Source organism: Amblyraja radiata, chromosome 1 (assembly GCF_010909765.2).
Source record: "Amblyraja radiata isolate CabotCenter1 chromosome 1, sAmbRad1.1.pri, whole genome shotgun sequence".
In the NCBI taxonomy this organism is placed as follows: Eukaryota; Metazoa; Chordata; class Chondrichthyes; order Rajiformes; family Rajidae; genus Amblyraja; species Amblyraja radiata.
The window spans coordinates 51,582,154-51,595,112 of record NC_045956.1 but is presented as its reverse complement, the minus strand read 5'-3'; the positions used below and the strand labels follow the sequence as shown (position 1 = coordinate 51,595,112).

Here is a 12,959-nt window from a genome sequence, read left to right as displayed (position 1 = left end):
TCTACCCCCGTCCCCCCCCCCCCTCCCGCTCTCAAAAGGACTTACCATACACTGTGCAGCCGTCTTTTTCCTTGCTGTTCATCGCAGGTGTGAATTTCAGACAGCGCTCCCCCGCTTTCCCTGGCCCCCGCATTTGCGATGTGTTTGTGTGTGTGTGCGTGGTCGGTCGATCAATCTTGCGGTTTCATCGCTGACGGTCGATCCAGCTCGAGGTTTTTCAGGCGAGTGCCCTCAAGCTTGAAGGTCAAAGACAGTCGCTGAAAGGTCGCGTCAGTGGGACAGGCCCTTGACTCCTCAGGCTCCTATTAAATCTTTCTTCCCTCACCTTAAACCTATGTCCTCTGGTTCTCAATTCCCCAACTCTGGCCACAAGACTCTGTGCGTTTTCCTAATCTATTCCTCTCATGATTTTTTAAACCTCTATAAGAATAATTTGAAAGGAACATAATTTCAATTAAATGTACATGCACAGTATAGTCATTTATGTAGTTTCAACTTTGCTTTTGAAGTCTAGTTCTTCAGTGACAACAGAACTGAATTTCAGATGCAGAAGACAATGTGCATCGTGAGTTTAGTGCAGTCAACGAAAATGCCTACTATTTTCTGTGTGCTTAAGCAAAGCAAGAATTTCATTGTCCTATACAGGGACACATGACAATAAACTCACTTGAACTTGAACTTGAACTGGGGGAAAATATCTATTCCAATGAATCGGAGCTCCTGCTCCCAATTGCAATGCAATTATAGTGTGCATGGTTGGATGACAGGCAAGGGCAAGATAAAGTTATTTGGCATAAAATCCATTGCAGTTCTTTTTGCTAGAAAGCAACTGCTTTGATGATGTATGTAGCCAAGGACATAGGCATGTTTTATAATAATAATAATCACACCATAGCCATTTCCCCACAGTCCCCAGCTCGTTCTCAAAATCAGTTCTTTCTTAAATTCACTTAACAAATGCTTTAGCTTTGTGCTCAGTTTTCCTTTCCCCTACTGATCTATTGGTAAACAAGCTCAAGTTGCCTTTATAGCATTAAAAATACATGAGAGAAATAAAACATACAGTGCATTCAGAATGTATTCAGACCCCTTCACTTTTTCAACATTTTGTTAATTACAGCCTTATTTTAAAATGGGTTAAATTCTTTTTTTTTATCATCAATCTACACACAATAACCCAGAATGAAGAAGCGAAAACATGTGTTTAGAAATTTTTGCAAAGAAATTAAAAAGAAATAACTGAAATATCACATTTACATAAGTATTCAGACCCTTTACTCAGTACTTAGTTGAGGCACATTTGGCAGCGATTACAGCCTCAAGTCGGCTTAGGTATGACGCTACAAACTTGGCACACCTGTATTTGGGTAATTTCTCCCATTCTTTTCTGCAGATCCTCTCAAGTTCTGTCAGGTTGGATGGGGAGCGTCGATGCACAGCTATTTTCAGGTCCCTCCAGAGATGTTCGATTGGGTTCAAGTCCGGGCTCTGGCTGGGCCACTCAAGGACATTCACAGACTTGTCACGAAGCCACTCCTGCGTTGTCTTGGATGTGTGCTTAGGGTCATTGTCCTGTTGGAAGGTGAACCTCCGCCCCAGTCCAGGTCCAGAATGCTCTCGAGCAAGTTTTCATCAAGGATATCTCTGTACTTTGCTCCGTTCATTTTTCCCCCAATCCTGACTAGTCTCCCAGTTCTTGCCGCTGAAAAACATCCCCACAGCCTGATGCTGCCACCACCATGCTTCACCGTACGTATGATATTGGCCAGGTGATGAGTGGTGCCTGGTTTCCTCCAGACGTGACGTTTGGCATTCAGGCCAAAGAGTTCAATCTTGGTTTCTCATAGTCTGAGAGTCCTTTAGGTGCCTTTTGGCAAACTCCAAGCGGGCTGTCATGTGCCTTTTACTGAGGAGTGGCTTCCGTCTGGCCACTCTACCATAAAGGCCTGATTGGTGGAGTGCTGCAGATATAGTTGTCCTTCTGGAAGGTTTTCCCATCTCCACAGAGGAACTCTGGAGCTCTGTCTGAGTGACCATCAGGTTATTGGTCACCTCCCTAACCAAGGCCCTTCTCCTCCGATTGCTCAGGTTGGCCGTGAGGCCAGCTCTATGAAGAGTCCTGGTGGTTCTAAAGTTCTTCTATTTATGAATGACGGAGGCTACTGTGCTTTTCGAGACCTGCAATGCTGCAGAGGTTGTCTTGTACCCAGAACTGTGTCTCGACACAATCCTGTCTCGGAAGTCTACGGACAATTCCTTCGCCGTCATGGCTTGGTTTTTGCGTTGACATGCTCTGTCAACTGTGGAACTTTATATAGACAGGTGTGTACCTTTCCACATCATGTCCAATCAATTTAATTTACCACTAGTGGACTCCAATCAAGTTGTAGAAATATCTCAAGGATAGTCAATGGAAACAGGATGAACCTAAGCTCAATTTTGACGGTCATAGCAAAGGGTCTGATTACTTATGTAAATGTGATATATCAGTTATTTATTTTTAATTACTTTGCAATAATTTCTAAACACCTGTTTTCGCTTCTTCATTCTGGGGTATTCTGTATAGATCAATGATAAAAAAAAAAAGGATTTTACCCATTTTTAAATAAGGCTGTAATGTAACAAATTGTGGAAAGAGTGAAGGGGTCTGAATACTTTCTGAATGCACTGTAGACTGTGGGTAAAATAAATCACGGTATTTAAACTGTCACATTATTGTTTTGGTTGCAAGTTGCCCCCTTTGGTTTATATCAATCACTGGGTACATGTTTTACAGCAGTTTTCGTGGCAGAAAGAACACTGGGCCACACCGCTCAGCCCCTAAAACCAGTTCTTCCATTTAATTTGCTCACTACTGAGCTGCGATAGACCTTTATGTATCCAGCTTGGTCTCATCTTTCTTGACAGTGTTATGTAAGCAAAATCTATTCATAAAATGCTTTAAAAGCTTGATCCCTAGGATCCACATATTGTGGAGACAAACAGCTCTAGACTTCGGAGCGGCACGGTGGTGCAGCGGTAGAGTTGCTGCCTCACAGAGGCAGAAACCCGTGTTCGATCCTGACTACAGGTGCTGTCTGTATGTATGTAGTTTGTACATCCTCCCCGTGACCACGTGGGTCTTCTCCGGGTGCTCCGGTTTCCTCCCACACTCCAAAGACGTACACGTTTCTAGGTTAATTGGCTTCTGTAAAATTGTAAATTGTCCCCAATGTGTAGGATAGTGCGAGTGAACAAGTTTTGGCAGTCGTGGACTCAGTAGGCCGAAGGGCTTGTTACCGCATTGTCTCTCTAAAATAAACTATACATCCACTAACTTGGTAACCTGAAGATAAGTCCCAATCTTAAATGTTGTTTATCCATTCCCTCCACAGATGCTGCTTGAATCGCTAAGTTACTCCAGCTGTTTGTGTTTTGCTCAGGATTCTGACATCTGCATTTCTTTGTATGACCCTTTCTGCGATAGCTGATTTTGGATTTCACTCCTAAATACCCTAGTTCCTGTTTTTGAAACGAGTCTCCTTGACCTGGAGCCTCTCCCACCCATGTCTGTAAAGAAATCAAAGGATGAGAGGCACAGATAGGGTAGTCATTTTGAACCATTTTCCCAGGATGGAAATGTCACATACTGGAGGGCATAGTTTTCAGGTGAAAGGGGCAAAGATTAAAAGAGATGTGTAGGGAACGTTATTTTTTTACACAGAGGGTGGTGAGTGTGTGGAACGAGCTGCCAGGGGTGGTGGCTGAGGCAGATACAACAGTGGCATATAAGGGATGTTTGGATGGCCATGTGGGTATGCAGGGAATGGAGGGATATGGATTATGTGCAGCCATTTGAGCGGCACAGTGATGGAGTTGCTGCTTTACAATGCCAAAGACCCAGGTTTGATCCTGACTACAGGAGCTGTCTGCACGGAGTTGTACGTTCTCCCTGTGATTGCCTTGGTTTTCTCGGGTGCCCCAGTTTTCTCCCACATTTCAAAGATGCACAGGTTTGTAGGTTCATTAGCTTCGGGAAAATTGTTTAAAAAAATTGGCCCTAATGTGACAGGACTGGTCAGCACGGACTCGGTGGATCGAAGGGCCTATTCCCACACTGTATTTCTAAAACAAAGCTCGTCTTGGCACTGACATTGTGGCCGACGTGTCTGTCCTGAACTGTTCTATGTTTAATAGGAAGGTGCGCTGGAAGATTGGCTATGGTCACGATGAATGGTGCAGCATTCTTGAAAGGGGTTGAGAGGGAAAGATAGATCAGCCATTATTGGATGGTGGAGGAGACTTGATGGGCTGAATGGCCTAATTCTGCTCCAATCACTAATGAACATATGACAAATGACCTCACCTGCTTCCTTTAGAGGTTCTCTGCAATCTACCCCTCTGGAGCACTTCATTGTTTGAAACATATCAGTTTGGTTCCTTCTTAAACTTTCATGTTCAATGCAATGAAAGCCGCCTGTAATTTAAAATTCAACAAGGGCAAATGCTGTCCTAATGTTTTCATTACAGCATGTCTTCCATGTTGTTGCCCAAGATAAGTCAGAAGATTATCTATTATATACAGACTATGTAAAACACAGTACACTCTTTGGCTACAGGTATATTTTGGTTTCACCATGTAGAAATTACAGCTGTGTTTATACATAGTCCCCCCATTTCAGGGCACCATAATGTTTGGGACACATGTCTTCACAGATGTTTGTAATTGCTCAAGTGTGTTTAAATGCCTCCTCGATCCAGGTATAAGGAGCTCTCAGCACCGAGTCTTTCCTCCAGTCTTTCCATCACCTTTGGCTGTTTCTCAACATGAGGACCAAAGTTTTGCCAATGAAATGCAAATAAACCATTATGAGACTGAGAACCAAGAATAAAACTGTGAGAGAAATCAGCCAAACCTTAGGCTTACCAGAATCAACTGTTTGGAACATCATTAAGAAGAAAGGAAGCAATGGTTAGCTTACTAATCGCAAAGGGACTGGCAGGCCAAGGAAGACCTCCACAGCTGATGACAGAAGAATTATCTCTATAATAAAGAAAAATCCCAAACACCTGTCCGACAGATCAGAAACACTCTTCAGGTGTCTGGTGTGGATTTGTCAATGACCACTGTCTGCAGAAGACTTCATGCACATGCAGGTAGGAACAGTGCCAGTGGCCAGAGAACTGTTGAAGATGGCGAGGATGCTGGACCGGCTATTGTAATGACGTCCTTCAGAAGGGCAGAGGGGACAATGTCGAGGGGGAAGGTAGTAGGTTTCATGGTGGTGACCAATTTTACAATGGAGGGTAGAGTAACGGGTTGGAAACAGTCTAATTTTGAAGAACAGACCAATGAGACAGCCAGATCACGGATGGGAGGGGAAATATTCGATCTGATGTTTTTAACTTTGCTGGTAAAAAATGTAGTAAATTCCTCGCACTTAGCAGGGGACCCAGTTAAGCTTGTGCTGGGGGCAGGACATATGATAGAGGTGATGGTACTAAAAAGGACCTTGGAGTTATGAGCGCCATTGGAAATAAAGGCGGAAAAGTATTTTGTTCTTGCAGATTTTACTTCTTCCTGGTATTTGTGAAGATTGTTTTTCAGAAGTTCAAAGGAAATTTGAAGCTTATCAGATTTGTACTTCTGTTCTGATTTTCTGCACTCTCTTCTTAGGGCTCTGGTGGTGTCATTGAGCCACGGCCAGCCTTTAGGCTTAGGCTTTTTCATTTTAAGAGGAGCAACAGAATCCAGGATGGAAGAGCAAGTAGTATTGAATAAAGAAATTAGGTCGTCGGTTCTGAGATGGAGGGGAGACGCCTCAATAGTGCAGATGTCGGGAGCGGCCATGAGAGCCTCAGAGAACTTACTGGTCGTGGAGTTTACGTAGCAGGAGTAGCGAGCAGGGAGATGGGATTTTGAGGGAGAGAAAGGCAGTGATGCATCGAATATAATTGCACTATGATCAGACAGACAGACATTAATAATTTCTGTATTACAAATTGGGAGACCAGACGAAAGCACTAGGTCTAGTGTATGGCCAAGCTTGTGCGTGGGTCCAGTGGTGAGTAGAGTCAGATTGAAGGATTCAACCAGGTTCATAAATTCACTCACAAAAGGCTTTGTGGGACAGCAGACATGAATGTTGAAATCACCAAGAATCAGGACCCAGTCAAATTTGGCCAACAAGGTAGTGATAAGATCAGCAAATTGTGAGATGAAGTCCTTATGCATTTTTGGTGGGCGATACAAAAGAACAATTAAAAGTGGATAGATTAGACCAACTATGATTAGTTGATGTTCAAAACTGGAGAAATGATCAGCGTTGGCAGGTGGCAGTTGAAAGTCTTAAACAAAGTGGCTAGGCCCCCACCGCGTCTGGAGAGTCTAGGCGAGCTAAAAAAGTTACAGGTATCAGGGCAGAGTTCCACGAGTGGAGCAAGCTCACTAGGATTAAGCCAGGTTTCTGTGACCAGTAGGATGTCCAATCCACGTGTGGTGAAGAAGTCGTTGAGGATGAAGGTTTTGTTCAGCAAGGATCTTGCGTTGATCAGGGCCACTTTAGCAGGGACTGCAGGTGAGTTGTGGTCCGGTAGCGGCTCCCACGGCAGCGGGCGGAGGTTCAGGGAGACCACGCCGCTGCATTTCACACATGGCCTGGATGGGAGCCCGCGGGCCAACAGACCAGGGACCGGGAAAATCGACCGGAGAGAGGCATACCTGGGCTTGAGGGACCGCCGGTGGATGGAGCGGTAGGGCCGACCAGATCCATCTTCACAGCGCTTGGCGAGATAAGCTGATGTTAAACGGGTGCAGGCGAGGTTCTTCAACCTTACCAGGGCGCCCGCGCGTTTACTCCACCCCCTGGCTCTGGCAAGGCCGAGCCCATATATCCATCGGGAGCCGAGCGAGGAGCGAACGGTAGGGGAAGCCTTGTCCGGGACTCAGACGGGGGCTCAGTCCGGGGCCTCGGATGAAGATCTCGACGACAGAGGCTCGGCTCTGTCCGGGGCCTAGTCCGGGGCTCAGTCCGGGGCCTCATCCGGGGCCTCGGGTTAACACCTCAACGACCGAGGCTTGAATATCCAATAGTGTTTGCCGTTCGTAAGCCAGCTTTGACTGCAGGCCATACGAAAGGTAGAGATTACCTTGTTTGGGGCTTTGTCCAGACGGGAGATGACGGGCAGCCAGACAGCCATCTTGAAACAGGAATGTTTCCAGAGGCAGTGTATAGACACATCCTATCTGCTCAAGTTCAAACAAATGCCTCAAAACTCAATGGCCGGCGCTTCATTCTACAGCAAGACAATGATCCCATACTTACTGCTAAAGCAACAAAGGAGTTTTTCAAAGTGAAAAAATTGTAAATTCTTGAGTGGCCAAGTCAATCACTCGATCTGAACCCATTGAGCATGCCTTTTATATGCTGAAGAGAAAACTGAAAGGGACTAAGCTCCCAAAACAAGCATAAGCTAAAGATGGCTGCAATACAGGCCTGACAGAGCATCACCAGAGAAGACACCCAGCAACTGGTGATGTCCATGAATCGCAGACTTCAAGCAGTCATTGAATGCAAAGGATATGCAACAAAATACTAAAATGACTACTTTCATTCACCTGACACTTCTGTGTCCCAAACATTATGGTGCCCTGAAATGGGGGGGGCATGTATAAACACTGCTGTAATTACTACATGGTGAAACCAAAATGTATAAAAATAGCCTCTATGTCATCTCTGGAGATAAAGGGCAGGTGATTTCAGGTCTGTATCCTTCTTCAGATCCAAAAGGTCACCCATCCTTTTTCTCCAGGTATGCCGCCTGACCCTCTGAGTTACTCCAGCACTTTGTGTGTCTACCTTCGGTATAAACCAGCACCTGCAGTTCTTTTCTATCCAGAATGTTAGGAAATGCTCTGCCCAGCAGCACTTGACTTGACTGAGAACAGCAGCTGTCCTCAAAGCAAATATCTGATGAATTGCAACCCGAGAATTAAATTTTAAACATTTCCAGGATATGGGAAGGTGTCAATTCATCAAATAAATGCTCCTCCGACTGGTTCTCAACTAATCCCATTTAAATTGGCTAGTTTCTCAAAGTAATCAGCGGATGCATGGCTCACAGCAACAATTACTCTTTGTCAACGGGCCATTACTTTCCAGTAGAAAAGTACCATGGTCAAGTTGTTCCTTCAGCTGAAGAAGAATTGCTTCCATCAATCATTGATTTATTATGCCATCGACCTTTATTGAAAATTAGTGCAAAGCATAGGTTGAAGACTGCGCATAGTATCTGCAATGAAAGATAAAGATCCTCATGCTCGCTGGTTCTCCTCCTTCCCATTAGAAGACAAATTGAGGCACCATTGAGAAATATGGCACCTTAGTTATTAATTGAAAAGTGCTGCAGGAATAGAGGATTCTGCTCAGCTAGTCTGCACTAGAACATAGAAAATGAAAGACACAAAGTGCTGGAGTAACTCAGCGGGTCAAGCAGCCACTCTGGAGAATGTGTATATGCGACGTTTCAGGTCGGGATCCTACTTCAATCTAACGTCGTCTATCAATGTTCTCCAGAGATGCTGCCTGACTGCTGAGTTACTCCAGCACTTTGTTTTTTTGTAAACCGGCATCTGCAGTTCCTTGTGTCTAAAGAGACGTACAACACAGGAAGAGGCCCTTCAGCCCACAATGTCTGTGCTGAACATGATGCCAAATTAATCTCACCTGCCAGCATATGACCATGACTCTCACCATTCCCTGCACTAGCACTTCTGCTCTGCAAATAAATCTGTCACTATAACTCTCTATTTTCTTCTCCCTAAGTTTTATGTCTGGGCTCCTGTTAAATGAATCTAAACTAAACTAAACCAAACCCCAAACCCCCCCCCCCCCCCCTTCATTCTGTTCACGACAACTGCAAATAAATGGTCATGAGTTGTAGAGTTAGTTGGGAGTCAATTGCACGAGGGACAAAAATATTAGAGTGATATAATCAGGTGCAAGATTGGTAATGGAGTAATTAATACCACTTGTTTAAACCTAATTGATTGAACTAGTTTAGAAACAAGGAACTGCTGATGCTGTTTTACAATCCAGACTCGGAAGAAGGGTCCTGACCCGAAACATTACTCCCATGTTCTCCTGAGATGCTGCTGCCCAGCTGAGTTTCTCCAGCACATTGTGCCTGTGATCAAACTAGTTCATGCTGTTATTTTGTACATTACATGTCTCCAGGGATAATCATATTGTGTTTAATTCATGCCCAGGATTCCAGCATCTGAAGACCGTGTGTCCATTTTATTGAATTTTACTCGAGTTGCTTTTTTGTTCCATCGCTGGGTGTATACAGGGGAAAACCAGGAATTTCCACACATTTGCTGCAAGGTCACAGATTTATTGGCATTTATTTATTGGATGGTTCTACTGAATGAAAGGAGGTGCATTTACCTTCTGCAAGTAAAGAATCATGCCTTTGAGCACGGCATAAAATGTCTTCCAACCTCTTTTTCCCCTCGGAGCTGCATGGAGGAAAAACAAACAGATGCAGGAATCAGTCAGAGGAGTGAGTTTCAGAGGCTATGCCAATATCATTGGCATGGCTTTGCTAATATTAACAAGATGTGCTTCACTAGTCCTTTCAGCAGGCCAGGCAGTATCCCGGGGGGATATGGATAGGTGACGTTTCAGGTCAGGATCCTTCCGACTGAATGTAGTAGGGTGATCCTGATCCAAAATGACACCTATCCACGTCCTCCAGATATGTTGCCTGGCCTGCTGCGTTACTCCAGCACTTTTGTGGGGGTTTATTTGTGAACCAGCATCTGCAGATTCTTGTATCTGCTTGGCGTTAGCTTGCTTTAAGCAGGATTACCAAGGATGATGTAGAGTTACAGTCATTCACAAAATCCTGCATTAAGACATCAAATGTAATTCTTGAAGTTATTTCATGTCTTCAAATTTGTACAAATCTATCCAAATAACCTTAACTGTGTTGTCATAGCTCCATTGCCAATTTAAGGAGTATTGGCTACTAGAGTAAAGACAGTAAATCAGATAAGACCTTTATCATCGGAGGTGGGCAAACATGATGGATATTGACTTGCACACACTGAGATGTGGACATAATCTACAGTGTCAAATATACAAAACAAGGATGTGTGAGCTGGATTACAGAATGAGTACTAGCTCATCCTAAATCTACATTTCATGCTGCCTCGGCAAGGCAACCAGCATAATAAATGACATATCTCATCCCCGGACAGTCCCTCCACTCCACTCCCCTCCCCCATTAGGCAAGAGATACATAAGTGTAAAAACCATAGCTCCAGATTCAGGGACAGTTTCTTCCCAGCTGTTATCAGGCAAGTGAACCATCCTATCAACAACTAGAAAGCAGTCCTGACCTACCACCATCTATCTCATTGAAGACCCTCATCAGACGATCTTTTATCAGACTATACTGGACTTTGTCTTGCATTAAATATTATACCCTTTATCCTGCATGAGTACACTATGGATGGCTTGATTGTAATCCTGTATAGTAGTCTCGCGCTGATTGGAAAGCACACAACAAAAAGCTTTTCACATTGCCTTACAACATAAGTTTAAAAAAAACACAAAAAAACCCAGCTACATGCATGTGAAAAACCCCCCACAAAGTGCTGGAGTAACTCAGCAAGCCAGGCAGCATCCTGAGAGGACATGGATAGGTGACGTTTCAGGTCAGGATCCTTCAGACTGAATGTAGTAGGGAGGATCCATGTCCTCCAGAGATCTTGCCTGGCCTGTGGAGTTACTCCAGCACTTTTATGATTTTTTTTGTAAACCAGCATTGTGACAATAAACTGAACTAAACTAAAAAAATTGCTTGTGATGCCCCCAATTTCCTTGAGCATTATATATCTCACTAAATATTTCTGAATCACAGTCAAAGATAGTAGCACACAAATGGACTGCATTGTTCTTCATTGCACTACTGCCATGCCCCAAATTTGCATTAAAATACAGATGTATATTAATTGGAGCCCAATTTGTTTCCTGGCCTTCTTGCACAGTCTCCCACTCAAAAGATACACAGATAGCCAGAAAATAATTCAATAAAGTTGCCCTATATCTGTTCTGCTGAGTGCGGGCTTTGCTCTATTAATGGTAATTCAATAAAATATTGATTTCTCAAAGAAAAGTGAGATTCTGGTATTAAAAAAAAATCAGAAAATGGGTCCAGGCAAGCAATAGCAATTTGGCAAAGACACCAAGTACCAACTCAAAGTGTTGACCACGAGGGTTCTAGACCTACGAGGTGGGACAGGTCAGTCAGTCAGCACTTTGCGTTTCCAGAGCTGGCTGCTCAGAAACGGTGGCCTGGAATTTACAGGATCGGTTGACATAGGCTGAGCTAAAAACTGGAAAAGCACAGCAGGTCAGGCAGCATGCGCGGAGAAAGAATCAAGTTAACGTTCTAAGATGGTGACCTTTTAATAAAAACTTGGAAAATATAATATATATATTTATATTACTATATATTGCTATCTATATTACTAAAAGTCTGATCTTGACCACTTCCTGTTGTTCTGTATATTAATTTTTAGAAAAATCTCTGCTACTTATGGCTGTGATTTTTGGCCATCTTACTCAAGAGTCCCCCTCCGCTGTGCAGGACAAGAGGATTTTCCCCATTGATTAAAAATAAAAGAGTTATTAGTGTTTAAAAAACATTGAGATTCTCTCTCCTGAAGGCCACGCACCTTCCGGAGGTACTATAAAACCCGGAAGTGTTGAGTGCCTCAGTCAGTCTCTGCAAGATGGGGGAAGCGAGAGGGTCACGCCTCAGTCTGAGCTGTGAATAACACTGAACACATGTCTACTAAACTGTGAGTGTGCTTTTATTGACCTTGAGTGCCCTTAATGTGGTTTGAAAATGAAAATGTGGTTGGTTTGAAATAAAGCACAGCAAATGGTTGGTGGGGGTTGTTTTGAAATAAAGCACAGCAAATGATTGGTGGTGGTAGGTTTGAAATAAAGCACAGCAAATGGTTGGTGGTGGTTGGTTTGAAATGGCAAATGATTAAAAGTCTAAATTTGACAACTTCCTGTTTGCACTGTATATTGATTTTAGATAAAACACTACCACTTACGGCTGTGATTTCTGGCCATCTTACTCAGTCTGCTCCGCTCATCAGGTGCAGAGGATTCTTCCCATCAATGAAAAATAAAAGTGTTATGTGTTTAAAATTTTTTGTGAATCTCTCTCTTGTCAATCACACCATGAAGGCCATGCCTCTTCTGGTGGGAGGGGGGTGGGATTATAAAACCCGGAAGTGTGGGTGTGACTCAGTCTCTGCAAGATGGGGGAGGGAGAGGTCACGACTCTGCCTGAGCTGTGAATCAACTGAACACACTGAATGTCTACTGAACTGTGTGTGGTGTTTATCTGGTGTTTATGTGGTGTTTTGCGTGGTTTTATGATGGTTTCAGGATGGTTTCACCCTGCTTGAAATGGTATGAAACTGCACTTGAATGTGGTGGCCTTGCACCCTGCATGAAATGGTATGAAACTGCATTTGAATTTGGTGGCCTTGCACCCTGCATGAAATGGTATGAAACTGCATTTGAATTTGGCGGCATTGCATCCTGTTTGAAATGATATGAAACTGCACTTGAATTTGATGTCCTTGCACCCTGCTTGAAGTGGTATGACACTGCACTTGAATTTGGTGGCCTTGCACCCAGCTTGAAGTGGTATGAAACTGCACTTGAATTTGGTGGCCTTGTACCCTGCTTGAAGTGGTATGAAACTGCACTTGAGTTTGGTGGACTTGGACCCTGCTTGAAGTGGTATGAAATTGCACTTGAGTTTGGTGGACTTGCACCCTGCTTGAAGTGGTATGAAACTGCACTTGAATTTGGTGGCCTTGCACCCTGCTTGAAATAGAATTTCAAGGAATAGCCTTGAGTCAACTGCCAGCCCACCAGCCGTGA

General features: G+C 43.9%; 1 protein-coding gene across 12 annotated transcripts in view; it reads right to left on the bottom strand.

Annotated features, from left to right (window-relative positions):
• The window catches only part of psd3 (pleckstrin and Sec7 domain containing 3), a 480,227-nt gene that overhangs the window by 51,119 nt on the left and 416,149 nt on the right, over positions 1-12,959 (bottom strand). For all 12 annotated transcript variants that reach the window (XM_033021839.1, XM_033021856.1, XM_033021848.1 and 9 more), the window contains one exon: positions 9,429-9,499. In XM_033021839.1, coding sequence (XP_032877730.1) covers positions 9,429-9,499 — 71 coding nt within the window. The remainder of the gene's footprint in view (positions 1-9,428; positions 9,500-12,959) is intronic.